General features: G+C 49.7%; 1 protein-coding gene across 3 annotated transcripts in view; it reads left to right on the forward strand.

The window, feature by feature from the left end:
* Positions 1–27,123, forward strand: part of TOX2 (TOX high mobility group box family member 2) — a 153,291-nt gene that overhangs the window by 112,787 nt on the left and 13,381 nt on the right. For all 3 annotated transcript variants that reach the window (XM_064674286.1, XM_064674287.1, XM_064674288.1), the window contains 2 exons: positions 15,019–15,258; positions 19,619–19,846. In XM_064674286.1, the coding sequence (XP_064530356.1) occupies positions 15,019–15,258; positions 19,619–19,846 (468 nt within the window). The remainder of the gene's footprint in view (positions 1–15,018; positions 15,259–19,618; positions 19,847–27,123) is intronic.

The following is a 27,123-nucleotide window of genomic DNA, read 5'->3' on the forward strand; positions in this document are numbered from 1 at the left end:
AATCAAGCCTTTAATGGGGTTATTCATTACTCTTGGTTTACCACTTGGGGTTATATGTTTTTGGAGGGAAGGAAGTGTTTTTGATGGCCTGGATCCCCGTCGTTACCTGGATTAAACGAAGACTGGCAGTAGAAACACTTGTTATTGTGGCAATCCAGTCCTGGGCAGACCCAAGCCTCATTTAATAGGGCATATTTCACCTTCAGGAACTGAGTGCCTTGCTGCTGAAAGGAAATAAATGAATCTCTGAGGTGTTTGTTATCCATCATGAAGATGCCCAGGAGGACAGAGATGCTGCTGGACTGAATATTCTTCCCCTGCCACCCCTGAATACACCACAGCTAATCTAATAAACTGTATTGCACAGTGCAGGCAGCACAGCACCTCAGGTTAATGCTGCTGCTGGAACCTCAGAGAGCACTTCCTTCATCTGCATGGCTTCAGCTCTGCATTTAGGTGGGTTTTTGCCTGTCTGTAACTCGTGCTGGAATAGGAGCTGCAGTTACATTGGCTGGTTAAGGGGTGAGAAGGGTTTGCCATCGTCGGGAGTCAGCACAGAAGCTACGGCATCTGGCTCTCTTGTAGGGAGTCGGCACTCGAGTTTCTCTTCTCTGTTCCCTCCTGCAATTAATTTTGAACACACAGAGTCATTTGGGCTTTTCACACCTATTTTTAAAGTGTTCAGCATTTGCTATAATTAGAGACAGGCAGATAACAGACTGTGCCTTCTGTTAACAGTTGATGTGACACAGCAGGGTCGTGGCATATCCCGCAGCTCTCGGAGGTTCCCCTCTGCAGAGCAGGGAAGTGCCATGATCACTGTTGAGCTGGTGGGGAACTGGTGTGCTGAAGATCTGGTTCCATCTCAGACTGCTCTGGCAGAGCTGGGGGTTGAAAAACCTATGGTTTCCCAAAGAATATTCAGCCACAAAACCATCCTTCTTCCCTGGATACTTGTATTCCTGGTAATAGGAGACTCATGAAACACTTACTCCAGACTAACACAATAATCCCAACAATATCTGGCCACGGAGGGAAACAGAGTGGGGGCAAAAAGGGGGCAGCTCATTTCAGATGTGTAGGAGAAGTGCTGTGGTTTGTGTGCAGATGTGGGATCAGCACTGGGACCTAAATCTTTCTAACACCACAGCTTTTCTTACGGTGCTTGAAAAGTGGGCTGTTAGACTTTGCAATAAAAAAAAGAAAAAACTATTAAAATTCATTCAGAGAGTTTAATCCCACTGGGGTGAGTTTTCTATCTAGTCTTCCCAGTTTCCTGTTGTGTTCTAAAATTACTTCTTTTTTCGTTCTTCTCCTTCTTCTCCTTTAATGCTCCACGCAATAAAACGTGGGGGTCTGTCATTACCTGCGAGCCTATTGCTTTATGTGAATGCAATATCTAAAATGTGTGAGAAGAGCCAGGAGAGACATAAAGCAAAGGGAAATTGGCTGGGCAGAAAGGCTTCAATAAGCTGCACGAGCACAGGGAGGGGGCAAGAACTGCTGTGGGAGATGAGGGGGCCAAGGTGGCTGCAGGTGGGGTGGGGGAGTGTGGAGTACAGCCATGGGGGAGCTGGTTGTGGGAAGTCCCCTGGGAGCTGGAGAGGCTCTTGCCAATGATAGTTTTTATCCCCCTGAGAAGCAAACACCATGCTGCTGTCCCATTGGGCAGGCAGGGTAACAAAAACTAAATCATTGGCCTCCAGTCCACCTGGAACAGGACTTTTGTCCATCCCAGCAATTCAAAGTCTTGCCAAAAGGAAGGCTGAGCTGTAACACAGGATGTTAAACATCTAATGATGTCAAGGACCTGCTAACCCACCCCCTGCCCCCCCCAAAAAAACCAAATTCCTCTGTAAAGCTGGAGATGTGAAGTGAAAAACTTTCTGTTTCTAGTATTTTCCTGCTTTCCCTTTTTTTTTATGCCTAAGGTTATTTGCCTTAAAGCAGGTCTCTGCTCCCCAGGAATCTATTTGTGTCTCAAATCCTGTCTTTGACCTGTGGGATGGCTTTGCTGGGCAGGTGATGGTCTCATGGAGTGCCCAGCTTAGGAACTGCAGTCAGCAGGATCCTGACTTTCCATTCATGACAAAAGGGGCCTTGGACGTGTGGCCAGGGACCACCTGTAGCCCCACACAACATGTGGTGTCTCAGCCCAGGCCTGGAAAGCATTTATAGAGCTACTTATAGAATGTTTAAACACTGGCTTCTGAATCCATCTCCCCACCAGTATCTTCAGGATTAGAAAGAGAAAGCCAGAAATGAAAGAAAATCTGATGTATAAACAGCTCTGGTGCTGAAAGAGATTTTCCCCTTGCTTGGGATGGCTTTGTCTCACAGTTGCATCCACATAAAGCAACAAAAATGCTCCATGAGATAATTTATCTGCTCCTCCATCACCTCGAGTGTGGAGACAGAAATCTGGACTAGGGAATGGTTCTGAACGGGCTCCAGGGCAGGTGCAAACCCTTCCCTGCTCCCAGCACCATCCCAGCCCCCTCAGTCCCTCACCTGCACCCCTGAATTTTTTATCATCTGACCCCTTTGCTTCTTTTCCCCTCTGTAGCTGCTTCTCCTTGTCTTTCCTCCTTTTGCCAGCACAGGAAGGGGATGTAACAACTTGAATAAGTTTTATATCCCCAGTGGGTGGGAGAAGGGCTGAGGGTCTGGTGCTGTTTAATTACCTCCCACTGCCCATCCCAGGGGAATTCTGGCCCCAGCTTTTGGGCTGTGGTGGTGTTGTGCCTGGATGAGCAGCAATTCCCTTCCTCTGCAAATGGTTTTTACAAAACCTCTAAATAATGTATTCAGAAAACATGCTGGAAATTAATGGGATAGATTATTTGCAAACATGTTCACTGAATTATCAGGCTTGTTCTTTATCCGTAAAATAATGTACTTTAAAAAAAAAAAAAAAGGAAGTTGATTGAAGACTTTATTTACAGACAGTTCTCCAGCTGAGAGCTGTGAGAACACCAGTGGAGCTTTCCAGTGCCACAGCATTCTGCTCCTCCAGACAGATCACAGAATCCTGGAATGGTTGGGGGTCCCTCAGAGACCAGTTCCACCCCCCTGCCACGGGCAGGAACATCTTCAACTAAACCAGGAACTTTGTCACGAGAACCAGAACTTTGTTCACATTTTCCTGGACTGTTTTGCTCATCCTTGACCTCGGAAGAGTGAGTTTGGCAAGGGACACATGCTGTCCCTCCCTCAGTCCCCATGGGAATAGTCACAATGGTTCCTTTCCTTCCCCTAAGACTCAATGGTGAAGAGGCAAAACACCTGGAAAAAAAGTCAGTGGAAGGGTTGGAGCAACCTGCTCTAGTGGGAGGTGCTCTAGTGCAAGGGGTGGTCTTTAAGGTCCTTCTAGCCCAAACCATCCTGTGATTCTGAGATTAGGCTATTTTGTGTGGTGTTATTATGTTGTGGTGCCCAGCTCTGGGAAGCAGTGAAGGATCATTTGGTGGTTTAGATCCCAGGGATGGTGTGTCCCCAGGGCAGCACATTGCCCTGACTGAAAGGGATTGGGATGGGTGGGAACCCTCGCCCTCAGAACCACATCTTAGGGTAGGGCAGAAGTCTGAGCTCCTCATGCCCAGGAGCAGTCCTGCCACCAGCCTTGGTTGCTCGTGCAGTTCTCCTGCAGAATCCATCCCATGGAGTTGTTCCAAGCACCTCCAATGCAAGCAGCAGGGTTTAACCCTCCCTCTTGTCAAAGGTGATGTGACACTGGTGTGCAGGGACAGTGTCACCTCTGTGCTGGTGATGGGGCAGCTCAGGAGCGTGAAGGAAGCCCCAGGTCAGCTCTGGGGTCTCCATGGTGCAGGTGAGGTGGGGTTGCAGGGCTGCAGGAGCTCAGCTATGGGAAACATCCCATGTGCTCAGCTATGTGAAATGGCCTCAAGTTGCACCAGGGAAGGTTCAGGTTGGATATTTCAAAAAATTTCTTCACTGGAAGGGTGGTCAAGCCCTGGAACAGGCTGCCCAGGGCAGTGGTGGAGTCACCATCCCTGGAAGTCTTCAAAAAACATGCAGATGTGACACTTAGGGACACAGTTTAGTGGTGGACCAGGCAGTGTTGGGTTAATGGTTGGGCTCGATGATCTTGGAGGTCTTTTCCAGCCTTAGTGATTCTGTGGTTCTGTGCAGTTAGGGTTCCCACCTCAGCCGTGTGGTTTATCCATCCTCACATGATGGTGGGATTTGTGTCTCAGGATGGGCCAAGATCTTACAGTACTTTGGTCACCTGCTCCAGAAGCAGCATCCCAGCTGGGGCTGCAGGGCTGCAGCAGGGCTGAGGTGGAGGGCAGGGCTGGAGCTCCAGCTTGCCCAGGGTTGTCATTGCCATCTTGACTTCCTTTAAAACCACGACCTCTTGCAATCTGTGTAATAACTCCACTGGCCAAGAGAGAGGGAGACACACACTGGAGCAGGACTCCAACATCCCTGGCACTCCCTGGGGGTGGGGATAAGTTGGATTTTGGACCCTTGTGGGCATCTCTGGTTTGCAAATCTCCAATAATGTTCTTGTTGGCAGAGGGGGTTGTATCACAGGAGAATAACACAATTCAGCTCCTGCTGTACCCATTGGTCTGTTCCTTCTGGCTGTGCCCTTCCAGCACCGGGAGTGATGAGGATATGAATGAGAAATATTTGCCAGGCGGTCTCTATCCTGTTTAACACCCCTGTTCTCCCTCAGAAGTTACAGTGCTTTATCTCCTGATGAAGTGTTAATTGTGTTTGGAGGGTTCTTTCCCCCATAATAGCAGGATGTGGTAGCACAGGATCACAACCTGCCAAGGCACCGAGCTCAACCTGTCAGGCTGGTGCTTCCCAACACCAGCCCTGGGTCCTGCCCACCCCTGCCAGCACCCAGGGGCTGCTGCTGCAGGGAACTTCTCTCTGGGGAAAGAAACTCCCAACATGCAGAGATTGGTCGAGGCTGGAAAAGATGTGGAGCAATTTCTGCAGTAACAGAAGCAGATCCCAAAAAATCCCCACAGAGAGGAGACAGATAGAATTATATATAACCATAGAATGGTTTGGGTTGGAAGGGAACTTAAAGACCATCTTGTTCCACCCTCCCTGTCTTTGCCAGGGACACCTTCCACTAGCCCAGGTTGTTCCAAGCCCCATCCAACCTGGCCTTGGACACTTCCAGGGATGGGGCAGCCACAGCTTCTCTGGGCAACCTGTGCCAGGGCCTCCCCACCCTCACAGGGAAGAATTTCTTCCCAATATCCCATCTAACCCTGCCCTCTGGCAGTCGGAAGCCATTCCCCCTGTCCTGTCCTCTCCAGCTCTCCTGGAACCCCTTTAGGCACTGGAAGGTGCTCTCAGGTCTCCCTGGAGCCTTCTCTCCTCCAGGTGAACCCCCCCAGCTCTCCCAGCCTGGCTCCAGAGCAGAGGGAATCCAGCCCTTGGAGCATCTTCACGGCCCCCTCTGGAGTCACTCCAGCAGCTCCACGTCCTTCTTACTTTGGGGACCCCAGGGCTGGAGGCAGCTCTGCAGGTGGGGTCTCACCAGAGCAGAGTAGAGGGGCAGAATTCCCCCCTCACATGCTGCCCACAGTGCTGGGGATGCAGCCCAGGGTACAGTTGGATTTCTGGGCTTCCAGTGCACATGGCTGGGTCATGTTCAGCTTTTCATCCACCCAAGTGCTTCTCCTCAGTCCATTCACACATAAACACAACTGGGAGAAGCCCTGGGAGCCTTGTCTGGGGACACTGTGTGGCTTCAGGGTGAAGCTTCACGTTTGAAAGCATTGCATTTGGAACTGCCAACATTAATTAGAAAGGTCAGGGTTTCATTTAAAGCGTTTAAAGCCAACCATAAAAGTTTCTTCCCTCATATATGTCTGCTCAGGTTCCCTCTAAGCCATCAGGCTGAGCCAGCTTGTCTGCACATGGCTTCAGATAACTGACTGAGGAGCTCTTGGTGCTGCTAATGCTGGTATTTAGTAATTCTTGGAACATTGGGGAAGCTCTGGAGGACTAGAAAAGAACTAATGTGCAAATATTTAAAAAGGGAAACAGAACAGCCTGGGTAATTACAGACCTGTCAGTGTGTCATCAATCCTCAGCAAAATAATGGAGTGGCAGATCCAGGCCTCAATTAATAAAGAATTAAAGGAAGGTAATATAATTAATGCCAATCAACATGGGCTGATGGAAAACAAATCTTGTCAAACTAACTTGATATCTTTTTTGATGAGATTACAGGTTTGGGTGATAGAGGTAACAGTGTTAACATAACACACTTAGACATCTGCAAGACATTTGACTTGGAAGCACAAAGTCTGCTGAGAAAGTTGAACAATACAAACCCAATGATACACAGTTTTGGTGGGCTGGATTGTCACTCTGTCTTCCTGGAGTTTGTCATATTTCTGCCAGAGGAAGAAATTAAATAATTGCCAGTGGAGCTGGTAGATGATGCAGTGAGCAGGGAAGCAGCAGAACACAGAAATGCAGAACTGTTGGCATGACCTGAAAACCTGATCCCCAGTAATGAATATGTGTTGGAAAACCAGTATTGTCCCACCTGCAGGAGCAAAAAAAGGTCTTTCAAGATGAGGACACCTCTCTTTAGAGATGGTGGCTCTGGAAAAGAGATGTGAGATTCTTCATGGTGGGTGCTGCAGATGAAGGAGTCCAAAAAGCATCCATAGCAAGGAGCAGGGTGGGGAACATGGAGAGGGTGCAGAGGATCACTCCTGCACCTTTGGCCAAAGTGGAAGGGGGTTGATGGTGATCTGCAAGTGCTTTGGTGCGGGACAGACTGGTGAGAGCCTGGCAAGCACTGGACTGTGAGCTCTGGGTGGTGGTGGCTCAGGGTGAGCACACAGGCTGCACTCAGGGCTTGCTCCAGGGATCACCCACGAGGTGATTTGACAAGTGAATCCACCCTCCTGGGCAGCTTCTGAACCCCCCCTGTCAGGGAGGGTCTGGGCAGTGGGCAGCACCTCCTTGCAGCCACCCCCTCTCCATCCCCTCCACCTGCAGTGCCCGAGTCGTGCCCCGCGGGCTCACAGAGGTGCTTTAGATCCTCTGTGTCACAGCCACTCAGGGCTGGGGAAAGCTGTGCCTTCAAATCTGCCCCAGGGCATTTCTGTGCCTCAGAAACACTTTTTTTAAATGATGAATGTGGATTCTTTCTCTTTGCTGCCTGGCTCTGAGTTCAGAGATGCTCCTTCGGGTCGTGTTTGCAAACCTGAGTCTGTGAAACCTTTATTTTTTTTTTCCCACCGTGTTCAATGAAGAGAAACAGCAATTTCAATATGGTTCCAAAAAATTTCCATGTGCCCAAACTCTCACCAGTTCCCATGGGCTCCTGTGCTTTGCTGCCAGCAAAGCCACCCCACAGCAGCCCAGAGGGGGTACAGATCCCTGGGAGAGGCAGGGGGGTGCCTGGTCCCTCTGGGATCTGGGAGGGAGGCTCGTCCCAGGAAATGACAAACACAGCTGGGAACCCCCCTGCATACAGAAAACCCCTGCCATATGATAAATGCCCCCCCATCTCTACAAAAATAAATTGCTTCCTTTTTTTAAATCCTTTCCAACTGTTCCCCTCGTACTCGTAATAGGATGATCGGTGGAACCAAAGATGTGGCTGTTACTTTAAAGGATAAATTAGTTTGACTCTTAACTCAATAATTAAAACTGTTATGGCTATGAGCCTGCAGGGATAATGTACTATTATTATAGTCATTTGTTTCAATTAAATGCTTACTGATTTTACAACAGCAGCTGGGCACCTGTGTGAGATAGCTATTACTCTGAACAAGACATCTCAAATTCCAGCAGAAATTTGTCACTGCACTAAAGCATTTTACATAGACCATGAAAGTTTATTAGGAGCAGTTACAAATCGGGAAGAGGAGGGGTGGTAATTGGGGATATATTTTCTTATCAGCTTCTCTCTCTCCTGCTCTCTCTCTTTTTTAAGTAAATCATCTTTAAGCATTTCAGCCATGGTGATGCGTTTACATTTAAACTTCAATGCGAGAAAAAGCCTGCTGGGAAAACTTTGCTTCAAAGCTGTTCAGCAGATAATTTCTCTCCCTGGTTGATTGTGACTGTAATGACTTGTTCTTGGGAACAAACCCAAGGAGAGGTGAGCTGTGCTGCCAGTGAGCCTCCTGGCTGCCCCTGGAGCAGCTACTTGCCTTGTCTGGGGAGGAAGACCCCGGTCAGGGAAGGCTCTGGCAGTTCTGCTCAGCCCACCTGTGTTAACTCACCCTGGGAAGGGTGAGAGTCATAGAATCACAGAATGGTTTGGGTGGGAAGGGGCTGTTAAAGACCATCTTGTTCCACGCCCTGCCATGGGCAGGGACACCTTCCACTAGCCCAGGTTGCTCCAAGCCCCGTCCAACCTGGCCTTGGACACTTCCAGGGATGGGGCAGCCACAGCTTCTCTGGGCAACCTGTGCCAGGGCCTCCCCACCCTCATCCTAAAAAAGTTCTTCCTTGTCTCTAGTCTAAATCATCTCTCTTTTAATTTAAAACCATTACCCTTTGTCCTGCTGAAAAGTCTGTTCCCATCTTTCCTATAAGCCCCTTCAGGCACTGGAAGGGGCTCTCAGGTCTCCCTGGAACCTTCTCTTCTCCAGGTGAACCCCCCCAGCTCTCCCAGCCTGGCTCCAGAGCAGAGGGGCTCCAGCCCTTGGAGCATCTCTGTGACCTCCTCTGGACTCGCTGCATCAGGTTCACATCCTTCTGATGCTGGGGACCCCAGGGCTGGAGGCAGCACAGCAGGGGGGGGTCTCACCTGAGCAGAGCAGAGGGGCAGAATCCCCCCTGACCTGTGGGATGAGCCCAGGACACAGTTGGTTTCTGTGCTGTCAGCACAATCCCCAGGGCATGTCCAGCCTTTCATCCACCAGCACCCCCAAGTCCTTCTCTGCATGGAAGCCTGGTGGTCCCCATGTGCTGGTCTCCCTGGAACATGGAGCAATGCCCCTCAGTGGGGTTGCACCACCTGCCCACTCCTGCTCATCTTGGCCATTGTCTTTTGCACATCCCAATTTGCACAGCTTTGCCTCAGCTCGGGGGGATGCAGTGCAGTGGGGTCAGACAGCGTTATGTGGCAAACTCCAGCCAAGTTTCTTCTTTTCCTGCTGGGTTACCATCTGCAAGTGGTTTGGCTTGGATCCCACCCAGGATTGCAGCCCAGCCAAGCAGCTGGTGGGGTTGGAGCAGCTTGGAGCATCCCTGCTCCACCTGTGCAGCAAGGGCAGAGCACACCATGGGGGAATAACACAGAAACTCTGAATTTGTACTTCTGCCACCACAACATGCCTTCAAGATGTGTCTGAGACCAAGGGAGATGAGAGGAGGAGCAGAAAAATCCCGTGGAAAGCAAAGACAGAAGGTGGTTATAGGGGTGGGACCTGCCTCAAGGCTTCAGTTGGGAATTGGGATTTTGCAGGAGAGGACATTCCATGAGAGCAACCATTCCTGGAGCCTGAGACCTGAGCCCCAGGTCTGCTGGCTGGTGCTGCATCCTGTATTGCTGGGAAGAGCTGCTTTTTGCGTAGGAATTTGGGGGGGCAGTTAAGTTGAAGTTTGGTTTGAGACATTTCAAACATAATCTGCATCAGCAGAGCTCCCTGTTCCTGACCAGGCTCTTCCTTATGGCATTTATCACTCACTCTGGGTTCCCCTTTTCCCCATAAACAAGGAGTGCAGAACATGTGCCGTTTGTCAACCTGTTTTTCTCTCCTTCTTAGGATTAACTGGAGCATTTATGGGCTTGATATGCATATTCATTAAAAGAATTGAAATATTGTGGAAAAAAAGAAGCTGTCTTTGAGTTAGCACAGCCTTTGGGAATCTGCTAAGTAAGATGCACTTAATTACTTTAGCTATGACTACATCACATTTCACTCGTGTTTCCTCTGAGATGCAAAACATCTTTTCAGCAGAGGCTGGCAAAGCCATCCCAAACCTTTTGCAGCACCTCGTGGTGAGTCTGCTGTGCTGAATGCCTGGGATGGAGATGGGATCTGACCTGGCTGTCGCAGCCTCTCCTGCTGGTGACGGAGCTGATCACATTTGGAGGGCAGTTATTTAATTACACACGTGCTTCTCTTGGGCTCTGTGGGGATCCTGAGTGCTCTGGGGAGGGGAAAGGCGTGAGGCAGCCTCAGTGAGCCCAGGGCTGGAGCTGCATCCCACAGGACTGGGGGGTTATTTGCTCTCACAGGGGGAACATTGCAGTTTTTTACCTTCTTTCACTTCAATTTGCCATCATCCCAGTTTCATTCATCATTTACTTGCCTAATTAGCCCCTTTGCTGCAGGGGAGCATCTCAGAATCCTGCTCCTGGGTCTGTCTTCCCTTGGGTCTTTTGTGAAGGGATATCACCTACTTTTGGGTGTCTTGGGGTCCTGCAGCAGGAAGCAGGACTAACCCCTACCCCTTGAGCCAAGGCCATTGTCACCCCCAAGCCTGTGAAAGAAGCTCCAGAGCTTCACATGAACCACTCACCTTCATTTTCACCCCAAACATTTTACATCTGGAAAACACAAATGCCTTTTCCATCACTTGCCCTGTCCAGTCCTGAGGACTCCAGGGAGATGCAGAGGTGGCAGCCTGGCCTGTTGCTTCCAAAACTGCATTTTTTATTTAACTTCAAAAAAAAAAAAAGGGAAGTGGAGAGAAATCTAGTGAGTGGCAAATGTTAGGGGCAGTTCCTGCCCCTTCAAACAGTGGCCAGCAGGGTACCTGTGAGGAGCACAGCTGTGAGTGTCCTTCTGCAGAACCTCCTGGTTTGGGGGAGAAGAAATGGAGACTTGGGAGAGGGTGTCAGAACCAGCAATATTCAACTAAAATCGGTTTTTTATCATAGAATTGTAGAATGATTTGGGTTGGAAAGGACTGTTAAAGCTCATCTCATCCCACCCCCCTGCCATGGACAGAGACACCTTCCACCATCCCAGGTTGCTCCAAGCCCTGTCCAACCTGGCCTTCAACACTTCCAGGGATGGGGCAGCCACAGCTTCTCTGGGCAACCTGTGCCAGTGTTTTACCCACCTTCATTGTAAAAAAACTTCTTCCTTATATATAACCTAAATCAACCTTCTTTTAGTTTAAACCACCCCCCGTTGTGCTCTCACCGCAGGCCCTGATTAAAAGTCTGTCCCCCTCTTTGTTACAGCTCCCCATTCATGATGTAAAGAAACAGGCAGCTGCTTGGGGGGAGGCCTCTGGGCCAAGATACCCTTGGAGGGGGGATGTCCCAGGAAAAATGCAGTGTCCAGGCTTTTTAAGAGGGGGCTGTGGTGGGGTTGTGCCAGCAGGAGGCTTCTGCCCGAGTCCTCTGAGCCAGGGCTCAGGTTTCTGGTTTTTTCCTACTAATTTTCAGAAGCATTTGCAGCACGTGGCCCATATCCATAATTGCACTCCTGGACTTGTTCTGCTCTGATGCATAAATAACATGCACTGTAAAGAAAAAGTGTATGATTACATATTTAATGGATAAACGGAGCCGTTGTGGTCTATTGGCCACATAATAAAAGTTTCCAAAAAAAAATTGTCTTAATACAGTGTTTCCCCAGGAGACTGCCGTGGCTGAAACGTGAGGGAGCTATTTTAAATTTTAAACATTTTTTTGAGCCACGTTTCATAGCCTTCCCCATTTCTACAACACCCGTCTTCTAAACTTTTCCTTCATTTAAATTTAAAATAAGGACAATGAATTATTCTTTTCCTTAGCAGCTGGCAGATCCTCTCCAGCGTGAAAGGTCTGGATTAAGGTGACAAAACCCCAGACAGACATACCTTTTCCACTGGAATTTGGGAAGCAGCTTGCTGCTCATGCAGCAGATGGGTGCCGAGCCGTCTCCCCACCTTTCATGCCCCTCATCACTGCCTGTCCCACCTTGGCCATTCCCATGACTTTGGCAAATTCAATTGCAAGTGCAGGAATTGCCTCTCTGGTGCCTCCTGTGCTGCCCAAGCCTGGTGTCCATCCCCGTGGCTGCATCACCCTCGATGTCTTTGTGACCAGGATTTCCCACACCGTGGCCAGGAGAGGCCAGAGCTCTGCAATAAGGCACATAGTGAGGTTTTAAGGGCACATAAATCTTGCCAGAGCAAAGCCAGCCCTGCTGCCTCCTGGACACCACCAAAGCCAAGGGGAGCAATTCAGAGTGGCCTCTAAGTCAGCCTCAGCCAGGCTCCTCCTGCTGTTGAAATGCAAGACAACATTTAATTCTTGTGAGTTAAATCCCTTCGCTTTGTAATTAATACAGAAAAAGGGCAGATCTAGGAAAACTTGTCCCCCTGACACCACTCCTCTGCTGATGGAGAATCCAAAAGAGAGCAGAACATGCTGTGGGGTGTTGTGTAAAGCTCTTGATTCCTGACCTGCAGCAGCAAATCTAGTTTTGCATTTGGATTTGTTTCCTCTGAAGCCTGCTGAGCCCTCACTGGTCTTCCCTGGGTTTCCTTCTGTGTGTGCTGCTAATGGAGTTGGCAAACCTCCCCTGGTAATGAGAGATCACACCTCAACAGGCTTATCAGGAATGAAGATTGTTAATAAATAAAGCTCGGGTCTTTAAACTCGTGTTAACGTTAATCAGATTAACATGAAAGAGAAAAAGCCTGGAAAACAGTTCAGGCAGGGTTTGCCTCCCTCCCACTCCATGGCTGGAGGAGGCTGTGTGGGAGCTGGGCTCTGCCTGTGGCTCTGAGTTCTGCTGCTGGGGGTGACCAGGCAGGGATGGATCTTGGGGGGGAAATTGGGTTTTCATGGAAAATACTACAAACTGGAAATAGAGTCTTGGAGCAACAAACAGCAGGTTTGTCCCCATCTCATACTTGCTTCTTGGTAGACAGGGGGTGGATATGCTGGAAGGAGTCCAGGAGAGGCCACAGAGATGCTTCCAGGACTGGAGCCCCTCTGCTCTGTAGCCAGGCTGGGAGAGCTGGGGGGGGGGTTCACCTGGAGGAGAGAAGACTCCAGGGGAGACCTGAGAGCCCCTTCCAGTGCTTAAAGTCCCTCCAGGAGAGCTGGAGAGGGACTGGGGACAAGGGATGGAGTGACAGGACAAGGGGAACGGCTCTAAGCTTAAAGAGGGCAGGGTTAGATGAGATTTAAGTTCTTCCCCGTGAGGGTGGTGAGACCCTGGCACAGGTTGCCCAGAGAAGCTGTGGCTGCCCCATCCCTGGAAGTGTCCAAGGCCAGGTTGGACGAGGCTTGGAGCAACCTGGGCTAGTGGAAGGTGTCCCTCTCCCTGGCAGGGTTTGAAATGAGATGACCTTTAAGTTCCTTTCCCACCCAAACCAATCCAGGACTCTGTGATTGCTGCTGCTCCCTCCTGACCCAACCACTTGAACTTTGGTTTATGCCGTGGCACGGGGAATATACACTTCACAAGGTATTTTTATGATGTCTAATGCAGCATTCAGCATTCCTTATTAGACACATATATATATATATATATATATATATGTTTCATTTCTCCTTCCAATCTTTCAAGGGCAGTGGGCTCAGCAGCCTCAGGAGGCAGCGCTTGTGCCTGCAGCCTGTGCCGTGTCCGTGTGTCCCTGCAGCTGTGTGTCATTAGTCACCTTTCAGTCCCATCAGATGTTCCCTCTCTCTCCCATTATGAGAACAGATTAATGGGTATTAGGAAACTCCACAATTTTGGGGACAGCTCTGTCACGTGGCCTCTTCCCCTCGTCTCTTACCTCCACACGTGCACACACATACGTCGCTTCTGGCTCCTTCCTTCACTGGGAGATCTTAACAAGCAGCCCATAATGGGTTTTTTTCCCTTGTCTGGACTCTTTCTTCCTTTATTTTATTTTCTACATTCATTTTGAGTGGGATTGGAACAGATTGTAATATTTAAAAATGGAAGAGTCATCTGGAGATGGAGGTGGTGGCCACCGGCAGATCTTGCTTCCACACCTTGGGGTCCAGTCCAGGGAGAGCTTGGACCCCCTTCCAGTGCCTAAGTGCCCCAAGAGAGCTGCACAAGGGCCAGGAGTGACAGGACAAAGGGGAATGACTTTAACCTGAAAGAGGGCAGGGTTAGATGGGATATTGAGAAGAAATTCTTCCCTGGGAGGGTGGCGAGGGTGGCACAGCTTGCCCAGAGAAGCTGTGGCTGCCCCATTCCTGGAAGTGTCCAAGGCCAGGTTGGACAGGGTTTTAAGCAACCTAGTGTAGTGGGAAGTGTCCCTCCCCATGGTGGGGGGTGGAATGGGATGATCTTTAACTTTCCTTCCAACCCAAAGAATTTGATGGTTCTGTGTTGTGATAGAAGCTTGGGGCTTCTGGAGCTTGGGGATGTACAAACCTCTGCTTTGAGGGTGGTGTCACAGCTCTGGGCAGATTGATGTGGTGGGAGCAGGGACCTGGGGCTCCCACTGATGGATTTTGTGCTTTCTTGTTCCTAGGTTTAACCCCAGTAGCACAAGTGACCCAACAGCCCTGCAGAGGGTGCAGGGGGGGTTGGTTGTGGTACCTTCAGATACTCAGACGAGCAGATATTTTTTTCATCTCTGCAGTTACTAAATGTCAGCACCAAGTATTGCTCAGAAAGACCATGTTTGGGATACACAGCTTCTGATGCTGCATTCCTGATGTACCAGGGCTTGTCCCCAAATACCCTGGCCCCAGAAATGCCCAGTAAACTGCAGTGCCGTCCCTTCTCCTGGTGATGTGGCAAAAAAATTGCTCATTTATGAACATTTTGGTTTTATATCCCCGGTAGATGCCAGGCACCAGTGGTCCCTAAGGCAGGCAGGGGCACCTCTTGGGCACACAGACCTATGTACAGAGGTGATTTAGGACCTCTCTGCAATGCTCACGGGCAGGGGGATGGCAGGAGCTCTTGCTCTTGGTTTTTTTTGGTAGGGGAGCACGAGGAAGAATCTCTCCCAGCCACGGGGGGACAGTTTAAACAATAAATCCATCAGAGCTCGTCTTGAAGTGATTCGACGGCGTAATAAATCCACGGGTACCTTTTGTAATGACGGGGTGATCTTCTCCCCACTCAGATCCAGGAGATGGTCCACTCGGACGCCGCGTCCTACGATTCCAACCGCCAAGTGCCCCTGCTCAACCGCCCCGGGATGCTGGCCGGCCCCATGAGCGCCCTCAGCCAGTCCCAGCTCATCTCTCAGATGGGGATGAGGAGTGGTGTCGCCCACGGCTCCCCCTCGCCCCCGGGAAGCAAGTCTGCTACACCATCTCCCTCCAGCTCTACTCAGGAAGAGGAGACGGAGTCACATTACAAGGTACGTGCCCTGTTTCATGGAGGGACGTTCTTCAGCGAGGGGTAAATCGTGCTAAATAGGCTTTTATTTTGAATATATAGAGTTCTTCTATATATCACTTCCCCAAGGATGAGGTGACTGTTTCCAGCCTAGGGTGAGGCCCAGCACTTACCCAGAAGGTTTGGAAATGGGAGCTGGGCTTCTGCCTCCACATTTTACCAGATCCATCCAGCTGCAGAGTTTCTTCTTACGAAGTTCTTCTCCTTTTTTGAGGAGCAAAGCAGGTTCAGGGCTGAGGGTCCTGCAAATGCTTGAGGCAAAATTAGGTTTCTAGTGGTGGGTAGAGGAGACTAAAACAGGGAATAAAATTATCCCGTGGTGGGATTTAACTGAGCTCAGCGGACGTGGCTTGCTAAGGTAAAAAACCCCAGAAATTAAAAGAGGAAGAGTCTTTTAGTTCACCCAGGTGGTGTTTTAAGTAGTCAGCAATGTCTCAGTGGTCTCTACAGCCAACACAACTGCTGCTGAGCATGGCATGAACAAACCCAAGGAATTCCTAGGGTTTGGGGCACATCTTGGTTGTTGCTCATCTCTCTCAAAATGCACCAGGAGAGCAAACAACACGTGCTGTGCTCCAGGAGTCTGCAGCTGTTGCTTATTGAGGGCAAACTCCAACAATTGCTATGTTGGTGCCTCAATACGTGGTGTGTCTCTGTGCCTTTGATTAAAGCCTGTCATGGAAAACCCTCTCCTGGAAGGTGCTGACCCAAGGCACTGGGGTTGTAACCTTGTCCCACTAAAACAGACTGTTGTGACAGGATTTGAATGTATAACCAGAGCAGCAAACAGTGCAGACACTGGAAAACTAGGAGAATGCTAGGACTGAGCAAAAACATTTCCCTGTCTGTGGAAATCCAGGAAAATGGATTCCCATTTATCCATTGGCAGGTTTCACTTTAGACAGGGGCATTTCAAAGCAGAGTGCAAATGTGGATGCAAAAGCAGCTTCAGTGGAATACAGCTGTAAAAAGAAGGGATACACATGGTTAAAAATAGATGGAGTTTTTCAAACTCTCTGATTCCATGTCTGGGGTGCACTACAGGCTGGGTTATGCTGCTGGACCCCACAGTCTGCCATCTCCCAAAGCCTGTGTCACACAGCTCCAGGCAATGACCTGGGAACTGAAATATTTCATATCAGCAGAAAATTAGTTTCAGCTTAGTGACACACCAGGTTCTCTCTCTGCCTCCATCAGCATCACCAAGCATTTCCTCCCAGGCAGCCAGGAGTCCCTGGAGCTTTGGGGTTGCACCTTCTGTTCTCTTGAGCCAGTGGTGCCCGTGGGAGTAGGAAGAATTTGGAGACGTCCAAATTTGCAGAGATCAGAATTTTTCCTAATCCTTAAGGCAAGCCCCCTTGTTTTTTCTGCCTTGTAAACTCCCCATCAAGACAGGTGGGACAGGAGTGATGTGTTTGGTGGAGGAGGAGCCCCTAAATGTCAGGAAAGCAGCAGAGCTGTGTTGTGGCCTGCAGGTTTCTGTTTGCTTTCTCTGTCTGCACAGCTGCTGCATTCACCCACCAGTCATTTTTCATGTGGCCATTAAGGGCTTCTCTGCAACAGGTCATCAAAGCAACATCTAACAAGCAGAAATTCATCTTGTGAGGAAGAAGGTCACACATTAAAGAAATGGGTTTGATGCCAGCAATTACTTCAGGTCCAGCAGGTCCTCTGAGCCAGGGACTTTATGATTTTAGGAGGTCTCCCAGCCCCACTGGTGCATTTACTTGCTTCACTGCTTTGGGGTACCCATGCATGGGAAGGAGAGGTTGTTACAGCTCAAATTCCAGCTGGATTAGTGGTCGCCCTCCATAGTTATTAAAATCACAGTGTCCATGGGGTTCCAGCTCTTCATGGGTTCAACATCTAAGAAGGCACCAAGGTTATGGGATCATATCTGTCACCAGGGAATTGCCCCACATCTGTCCACATCTGGTGTCAAACAGACCTGCTGCTGCCTCTCCAGGGCTAGTCCATACACTTCATCCTGCTGCCCAAGCCTCCAAGGGTCATCCCCAAGGGGATGCTCTGGGACCACAAGGCTCTGCTTCACTGGGGTTTGGTTTAGCCACGAATGTGGCTTTGGTTGTTCAGGTATCTTTTAAGGTCCAGGGCCAGGCTGCTGTCTCATCCCAGCTGCATCACAGCTGGAAAACCCTATGAAAACCAGGCAAAGTCTTGATCTGCTCTGCTCCCTCCTGGGCACTGACAGCTCCTGGCAGCCTCACAGCGTCTGTTTTCCATAAATCCCACGTGCTCTTTGGTGCTGCCTGAGCAGGACTGGCTATAAACCTGCCTGGGGTTGTGTTGGTCCTGTTCCAGCTCCTGGGCTTGGTCGGTGGCTGTGAGGGAGGAGGTTCCCCTGTAGCATTTCAGTGAATCAAAGGGGATCACAGTTATTTAAAATACCATCTCACTTCCTAATGGGTTGAAGCCCTGTCATGCATTTTTTTTTTCATCCTAATAAGCTGGCCTTTCACCTCCAGGCCTCCCATTCAAGCCCAATTGGGCAATTTTAAATTAAATGCAATTTTTTTGAGCTCACTGCTCATTCACTAATGGTCACTGTCTGTTTGACAAATGTCACTGGGCTGATGCTGAAATTAATGGCCAGTCAAGAGCTGCTGAGCAGGGAACAGGAGCACTGCTGCCCTTTCCTCCCCGTGCCTGCCCTGTGCCAGCTGAAGGGGAGCCTCTTAAATCCTGGCACTGCCCAGTACGTGGTTAAATCAACAAATCCATCAGGAGAAGAGGCTGTTTACTCCCAGCTCAGCGGGAGGAAGTGTGTTAACAACATCTTGATGTTTAGACCTGTGTCTTTTTAAGAGATACAACAACCTGTGCAGCTGGTGGAGCAGGGACTGACACAGTTGGGTACTGGCTGAGCACTCAGTGCTTGAGCTCAGGCTCTGCAGGTGGAGGGGCTGGTGCCCCATTTGCCCTCCTGGGTGCAGAGATCCAGCCTGCAGGCAGTGATTTTATTCTCTGCCGTGTTTAACCTCCAGGGTATTTAGTTTTTCCTTCACTGTAAAATAAGGACAATGGTGCTTTCCTGTAGCGTGAGCTTTCACTGACCACACGTAATGTGTTAAGAGCTTTGATGGATGTCCAAGTGCTTTCTAGGGGTGTGTTCCTTCTCACACCCTCACATGGAGACTTCTGCACTCCCTTATATTCATAGAATCGTGGAATATCCTGAGTTGGAAGGGACCCACAGGGATCATCCAGTGCAGCTCCTGGCCCTGCCCAGGGCACCCCAACAATCCCACCCTGTCCCTGAGAGCACTGTCCAAACCCTCCTTGAGCTCTGGCAGCCTTGGGGCTGTACCCACTGCCCTGGGGAGCCTGGTCAGTGCCAACCACCCTCTGGGGGAAGAACCTTTTCCTAACACATTGCACAGGTATCCTGATAGAGGCCAATGTAGGATCTTCTTTCTGTGCTACCTTCACTGGAAGCATCCCTGTTTCCTGACCTGCTATTCTACTTCCCAGCCCAGTGGCAGCATCTTGTGCTGAGCAGCCACAAAGTCCAGCTCCTGTTGCCTTTATCCTGCTCCCCTTGGTTCCAACACCCTCAGGGCACTGAGCATGGGTACAGCCAGACCTGGTCATCCAACTGCACCCAGATGGGTTGTAAAGAGTGAACAGCACATGCAAAGCATTTAATTCATAAGATTAAAACAGTTCCATTCCTGGATATTTTTCCTGTTAGCAGAGTGAAGCAAATTTTGGATGGCCCCAGTGTGATGGTTAATGTGATGCTGGTGCTGCTTGGTCAGTGCTCACAATCCTCCTGGGAATGGGGACACTGAGCCACTGGCACACACGTGGATAAGGGAAATCAGGAACAGCTTGCAAAGGGGGCTTATTGGGGTGGAAATCAGAAACCATTTGGAAGCCAACTTCGGAAAAATTCATGGATGGGTAAAGGGATATGGCTGGGAAGCAAAGCATGTGGAGAGGTCCCAGAAAAGTATCAAGGAGTGAGTGAGCTTGTGGTGCCAGGGAGGAGGAGGGGGAAGGAGGGTGACCAAGGGTGAGTGCCTGGAAAGCCCAACTCTTGGAGCAGGTGCAAAGGGATGAACCCAGGCTGTGAGCTGGTCTGAGTGGAGTCACCAAGCCAGGCTCAGGCACCCACCAGCAGTTTGTGTAATGATCCAAGAGGCTCCTGGGGCCAAAGAGACCCCGAGGGCTGCTGCCCCCCTCTCTCCATGCTGGGATCCCTCCCCTTGCCATTCCCCCTCTCATCTCCTTGGCTGTAGCAGGGACTTGTATCTGACCACTCCCAGCTGACTGCTATGGTTCATCTCATGGTTTTGCAGGCTACTGGAGAGAAAAGACCATCAACAGACCTGGGCAAGAAGCCCAAAAGCCAAAAGAAGAAGAAAAAGAAGGACCCCAATGAGCCCCAGAAGCCCGTGTCAGCCTACGCCCTGTTTTTCAGAGACACACAGGCAGCCATCAAAGGGCAAAACCCCAATGCCACCTTTGGAGATGTGTCCAAAATCGTGGCATCCATGTGGGACAGTTTGGGAGAAGAACAAAAACAGGTGAGTGACTGATTTATTTACTTTTATTTTTTCTTTCAGCTGTTGAAATGTGTTTTTCCATGGCACAGAGCATCTCCCCAGGCACGGTCAGAGTGTGGCCAGGCTGGAGTGTGTGGTCAGGAACAGAGGCTGTGTTCAGGAGCAGTGCTGAAGTGCCAACTGTGAAAAATTGCTGTTGTTGCATTGGGAAGAGCAAATTTTTATGACAACTAATTATTCTTGATAAGTTCGTACTCTGCAAAACCATCAATGGCCTTTCCCTGACCTGAAGTTTTACAGCCTTAGATGGGAGATGGGTTTGTGTTTGCTTATTTACTTACAAGGAGTGACAGTACACTGGCTAAACACTGTTAACTCCCTATATTGCTGCCTTCAAATCCAACGGTCAGGCTTTAAAACCTTGGGAAGGAGATGTCTGGAGTGGCCTCACAGAGGAAACCTTCCTGCCCCAAAGCTGTCAGCCTCTCTCTGTTTGCTTCACAGGGAGAACTCTGTGTCCTGCTTTCACTGTTTTGTTGCTGCTGAGTCTGTTACAAAAGCCTGTAATTGCTTGTTGCCTATTGAGAGAACCCCAGGGAACACTTCCTGTAGCAAGGATGGCTTTTTATCAAGCAGAGTGAGATCTGACACTGTGAGATGTGTCCTGGATCCAAACAGGCTTTGTCTGGGAGCCCTTCTCCTAGAGCCTGGCTGCCAGCTCCTGTTGGGTGTCCATGGCCAGCATTGGAAGCACCTATGTCTGGAGAAGGAGCAGCAGAGAGGAAAAAAGCCATTAGGCTGGAATTCATGCTAGGAAATAGCCTTGCTTTCCACCCCACACCGTGTTGGGAATACGAGCAAGGCATCTTCTGGGATGGCAGCCCTTCTGCTGCTCCTTTTGGAGCCTCCATTCTGTGCAAAGTGGTGCTCTGATGTTCTCGTGATCCTCCCTTTTCTCCTCTTTGGCTGGATCCCTGGTGGGTCGTGCAGGCAGGAGTTCCTCACGCTGAAGAGGGGAGGAAGGTCCCTGCTTGTGCAGCAGGGTGACCCCAGCCCCAGGCAGCTGCTGGGCAGGGTCTGGGTTTGGGCTGTTGGGGCAGGGTGTGGAGGTTCAGGAGCGTGGACGAGCTTTCTGTCACCTCTTTCTCCTGCTTTCATCCCTCCCAAACTCTCGTTCTGCCTCTGCCTTGCTCTGCCTGGTTACCAGTGTCTCCATAGTTTGGGCACTGAGCTCGGCTGCAACTGTGGCTCAGAGAATGGAAGCACTGGTGCGACCCTGACTCAGCTCAGTGCAAATGCTCAGCTCTTAATTAACAGCAGGGATTAAACCAGCCCGTTTATCTTCCCTGCTAACTCTCCCTCCTTCTCTTTTATGAGCTTGCAGCAGCCTTGCTGTCTCTTTACACACGCTTTCTAAGTGGCTCCATTTCTCCCTCTGTAATTGATTTAATTAAGTCATTTGTTCCTTGTCTGAATGCTTAAATATTAACTTCCTGGCTTTGTCTCCAGCTGGATACTTCTCTCCCACAACAGTTACCTCCCTGCCCGGGACTCTGGCTGGAGGGACTCTATTTATCTTTGGCTCTGGGACTGTGTGGCTGATTTGTGCAGTGTGGCACGTTCTCTCTTGAAGTGTCTGGCTGCAGGAGAGTTTATTTAGTCCCTGTTTGCTTTCCTCCACCAGCATCCCCAGACAAGTTGTGTTTTTTTTTTTTTTTAGATTCACAAGGCAATGCAATGGAAAGGGAAAAAGGAAGAGAAAATTTAAAAAGCGTTAACAAAATGTCTTTAATACGTGAACAGAAGTGCCTGGGCTGTGCTGTAGATCTTTCTTGCTGAGGGCTGCAGGATAGGGTGCACACATTCCCAAGGAAGGCAGGCAGCCCATGCTGAGAGTTCTCCTGGCACATCTGGAGAGGGGACAGGGATGGAGCAAGACAGCCACGTGGCACTGGCCAAAATCCTGCAGGGACCTGGGAGTCCAGATTCCCACATGGCTGTGCCAAATCATGGCTCAGCTCATTGCCAGGCAGGAGCATCATGCTCTGGGAAGGAGCAGGAATCAGGAAAAGGGAAGGGTTTCATCTGGGACACTGCTCTTAGCTTTGTTGACAGCAGTGGCTTCATGTGCTCACTGCAGAGAGCAGTGCAGAGGACAGGCTGGGGAACAGCCAGCACAGGGATGGCACAGCAGGCAAGCAAGAGCCAAATCTGGGCGTTCTGCCTCAATTATGACCAAGGCTTTAGTTCAAGAACACTTCCCCTCTTCCGCACATGAGAAAAGAGGGTGGATTTGAGGCTGTAGGATCCATCTGGAGCTTGTCCCACACCTGGATCTCTCGCAGCCCCCAAGATGCTCATGGTGGGGCTGGGGCATCCCATCTCCAGAGGGGCAACATTCAGACCCCAGCCCCACCAGGGATTATTACCAGTTGTTTCCATCTCTGCAATTTATGCTTCAGATGACTTTTACAAACCTTGTTCTTCACTTTCCAGTGGGCCCAGAGTTTCCTCAATCCTGGATGTGTTTTAGTTCCTGCCTTGTGGGAGAGCAGCAGGCAGGGAGCAACAAGGGAGGGGCTTCAAGGGAAGCTGGTCCATAAACCCACCTGCAGCCAAGGTGTTTTGGGCTTGTGATTCCCCTGGCACATGTCCTGCTGTCCCTGCACTGTGTCCATCAATCATCCCATCACAGGGGTTGCACAGAGGTGGAGTTGCCACCATGCCAGTGCCAAAGGGATGAGGAAAGCCCAGTGCTGATGGCTTGTAGCCATGCTAGCCAGTGCCCTGGACTGGGGTGGATTGCTCTGTGCCCCCTCCAGAACCTCAGCCCCTCTCCAAGGATGCTACATGGAGCATTTCTGCCATCAGCAGTGAGATGCCACCCCTTTGCCAGGTAGCCCTGCCCAGCACACAGAGGGTTAATCCTCTGCCATTTGTGCTGCTAATGATTATATGCACTGTAATATCAAAGCTGTAGCTATTTATTTGCCATTGAGCAGGTGCTGCTGCTCCCACAAAGCAAATTTGCTTTCTCCTCCTGATGAAACAAGCAAAATAAAGGTTGCTCACGTCCCATTTCAGATATGTTTTTTTCCCTGTGCACCAGCTGAAAGACAAACACAGAGAGGGAACCAGAATGCATATTATGCAAGAAACCATATAATCTAGGAGCATCTTTGATTTGGCTGCTGCTGTCACAGACATACATTTCACAGAGAGGCTTTTCCCCCCCTCTTTCCTTTTGTTCTTACTGGTTTATCATTTGTGCCTTTGTCATTTTGTTCCTTCTTCTCAGCCTCTTCACAATGAATCTTCATTTTCCCTCTGACACACTTGTATCTAAATTTCCTTATTTCCTGCCTTTTTTTATTTATATCTGTTGCCTGGTGATTTGATCATGCTGTGGAATACAGGATTAGCAATCTCCGTGTCCTTGGGTACTGCTCAAGGACACCTGTTCTGCAAAGCTCCGTTTTCTTCCCCATTTTAACCCCTTCCAGCGTGTGGAACAGTAATAAATAACAATACCTTGAAATATCTCCAGCTCTGCGTTGGCAGGACATTGTAATCTTCATTCTTCAACAGCTGGCGTGGCCCTTTCTAAGAAGCTTACACGGGAATCTGAAGAATGTGACTCGGGGAAAAAAAAATATTAATACATCCTCTTTGAACTTTGCAAATAGTTTAGCAGCTGTTCCTGCAGAGATAGCTTAGACTCTGCTGGAGAGGGAAATGCTAATTCAGCCATTAGCATCAAATGGGGTACCTGTCCTAGGAATCTGCCTGCAGCTCCGGGTCCCAGCTCCAGGCTCCCAGAATCCTGTGCCTCCTGTGCTGGGAGTTTTTTTCATTAGCAGATCTCAACCTGGCAAGGTTTAAAAGGGCTGCCTGATTTGACAGAAATTAGAGGAATTTGAGGACTAGATTGGAGCAAACTCTGCTAATTCACTAGGAAGGATTTTTCCCTGGCAGGGGTGGAATGCTGGCAGGCTGGTCCCAGTCCTTGCCACCCTCAGCCCCCTCATCTCCTTCCACAGGGCCACCAGCAGAGCCATCTCTGCTCAAGAGCTGGTGACACCAGCCCTGGTGGCTGTCCTCCCTCAGGGGGATTTCCTGAGGGTGATAAGCCTGGAAACTCTCTGGAGTGTATTGAGGAGTCACTGGTGGGATTCGCTCTTCTCTGCCATGTTCTTATTCCCTTTCTGGGCATCTTCCCATTGTAGGGGAAAGGACTTCGGGTTGGAAAGTGGTGATTTTGGAGCGTGGGATATGCTGCCAAGGTGGCATTTGCAGATGTCTCTGGAACCTGCTTCTTTTGATCAGGAAATCCAGCCATAAAGTCAAAGCATTGGTCAGTGTTTCCCTTAAACCCTGGAAACCATGGGCAGAGAAATCAAGGAACTCCAGAGCAACCTGCTGAGTGAACCCCAGGCTAACCCAGGACTTCCCATCCAAAATGAGCAGAAGTTGGACAAAACCAACATTTCCAGTTGAGTTTATGAGTCTGGAGACTCGCTGGGGACACAAAGGTACTGGGGATGGCAATAGCCCTGCTTCACCAGGACCAGTTCAGTAAGGCCAGGTCACTCAGTAGCCAAATGCATATGGGATTTTCCCAAACAAATGCACAGCCTAGAGAACTACACAGCTCCAGGGGAAAAGTCACACTCCAGGGGTAAATTACCCAGCAGAAAAATTGCTCACTCAGCAGAAAATAATAGATCACCCATAATCAGATCCATCTGCTCACTGAACCTGATACCTCACCCGGTGACAGGGCACTGCAGGTATCTGTGGTGGGACAGAGGCATCTTAGGCCAACTGTAAAGGTGTTTTTATGGAAGAGCCATCACAGGGGAGAGATCCCATGGGAATGGCATGCAGCAGGTGCTGCACACTGGCCAATTCCAGCACTGGAATCAGTGCTGTCAGTGCTGGAGCCACCATGGGTTGCAGTTTCTTCCTGCAGCCCCAGAGCCCTGGCAGTGAGGGGCTGAAGGGTCCAAGCAGTCACTCTGGCCTGAAAGGAGGTTTCAGCATCTTCTGAGCATCAAGGAAAGCTGGAGAAGCATCAAAGCACCAATCCCAAACAAGGTTTCAAGAGAGGTGTGGTGGAGGGCGGGATAATGATAGAGAGGATGTGAAGGGTCAGATCTTTTCATAACAGCAGCTCCAAGAGTGTGACTGCTCTTCTTGGAGAGCGGGATCAGAAGTGTGGAAAGATGAGTGTTGTGTGCTTTTCATTGGAGGTTAGGGGTTGGATCTGTGAGCCTCCTCCTCTGTTTCCTTTGGAGTCTTCCATGGGCTGCCCTGGGAACACTCTTGGTGCCCTCACATGGAGTGATAGGTGACTTACACCCTGGTGGCACCGTGAAGTCAAGGCAGAGGAAGGCAGGAACCTTTCAGGATGCTTTAATCACTGGTAATTGCTGCTTGATTACAGGTCCATCCATTCACTGTCCAAAGGACTGCTTCCCAGCACCATGTCTCTGCCAGGATAATGGGAAAGCTCTCCTGAAACTGTGCAAATAGTTCCCATAGCCAGGGCCTTTTCAGGGGGTGTGACTGACCCCAGTAGTGACTTTCGAGTCATCCTGTGAATAAGCCATAAGTTATGGTGATCCCAAGACATATATTGCAGGAAAGTGTATAATAGTGACAAGAAAAAACCTCCAGATTTACAAGCAGAATAAACCCCAAATTTATACATTTGGGAGAAAAAAAACCCGCAGTCATGGAATCATAGAAAGGAGAGCAAGGAGGGACTTAAGAGGTCAACCAGACCATACTGCTGCCTGAAGTCAGGATCATCTCCACTTAAGCCATTCCTGATGGATGTGTGCCTAATCTGTTCTTAAACCCTCAGTGGTGGAGATTACACATCTCCCCAGGCAATCTCTTCCCGTGCTTAATTATCCTTACTTTCCAGTGCTTAGCCAACATTTCCCTTGTTACAGTTTAAGCCTATTGCCCCTTTTCCTAGATGGACAGGATCACTTGGTGCCTCCTTTGCTGCGCTGTTTTTGGACACGTGGCTACTCTTGGCCCTCTCTCCCAGCTTTCCTCCCAGAGACCTTTCCTGCACTCTCCATCTCCTCCCTCCTGACAACCTGCCTCTCTTTTGGAGCAAACTCCACCTGGGATTGGAGCAGAGAGACCTTTCCGCTTGACACCAGAGCACCCCTTGATGCTCTGGGGGAGAGTTTGGAGTTCTTTCCGTCCTTCCCCAGGCTTGGGAAGCAGCATTCCTGCTGGAGCAGGCGGGCTGGGACGCAGGGGTTGCCGATAACAGCTCCGGCTGTCACTCAGTGCCTGCGTGACACGGAGCCGTTCGTGGGCGTCAGCGGGGTTTGGAATAATTGTCTTCTCTAATTAACTGGTTATCAAACAAGAACATTTCATTACGGTACAATTACTGGCTGCTTTGCTGAGACACAGGGGTGTCAGGATTACGATCCCAACATATGCTTCTTACAGCTCTGATTTTTTGTTTTCATAATCACTAACCGTTTTTGCTTCCTCTCCCCCACCCCCTCTTTCCCCAACCCACCCACTCACTTAATGACTAATGAATCCTCCTGCTAATGAATAAGGAAAATAAATCAGTGGGCATGGCAGGTTAGAAAGAAAAACATGCAAAATGTTTTGAGGATCCTTAAATCTGATAAATTACTTTGAAATTAAAATCCCTGGGAGAAAATGGGATTTAATTAGAAAGTAACATGGTTTTGTCAATGTTTAAATTAAAATTTTAAAGGTTATAAATGAGGCACTAGAGCTGCCTTTACACAGAGGATTCGTGGGAAGTTTTGTTCGGAGCTGCTCTTCCCACATCAGTGTGGCAATTCCCCAGGGATGGGCAGCTGGGTGTCCTGGGTGGAACACTGTGTGGGTGCAGAAAGCCCCCATGGCAGGGGCAGGACTGCAGAATTTTCATCAGGAGACCTTTAGGCATAGTTCTTTACAGTGAGGGTGGTGAGGCCCTGGCACAGGTTGCCCAGAGAAGCTGTGGCTGCCCCATCCCTGGAAGTGTCCAAGGCCAGGTTGGACGGGGCTTGGAGCAACCTGGGCTGGTGGAAGGTGTCCCTGCCCATGGCAGGAGAATGAAACTAGATGGTCTTTAAGGTCCCAAAACCATTCCATTCCAAACACAAACCATTCTGTGATTTTATGATTAAAAATCAGATAATCCACTGGGAACCTTCCAGAGCTGGAGGGAGCTCAGGGGATCATTGGGAGAAAGCACCTCCTGGACTCTCCCTGTCACCCTTCTCAGCAGCCCTGCCCGTGGCCAG

Source organism: Pseudopipra pipra, chromosome 17, assembly GCF_036250125.1.
Source record: "Pseudopipra pipra isolate bDixPip1 chromosome 17, bDixPip1.hap1, whole genome shotgun sequence".
NCBI classification, from domain to species: domain Eukaryota; kingdom Metazoa; phylum Chordata; class Aves; order Passeriformes; family Pipridae; genus Pseudopipra; species Pseudopipra pipra.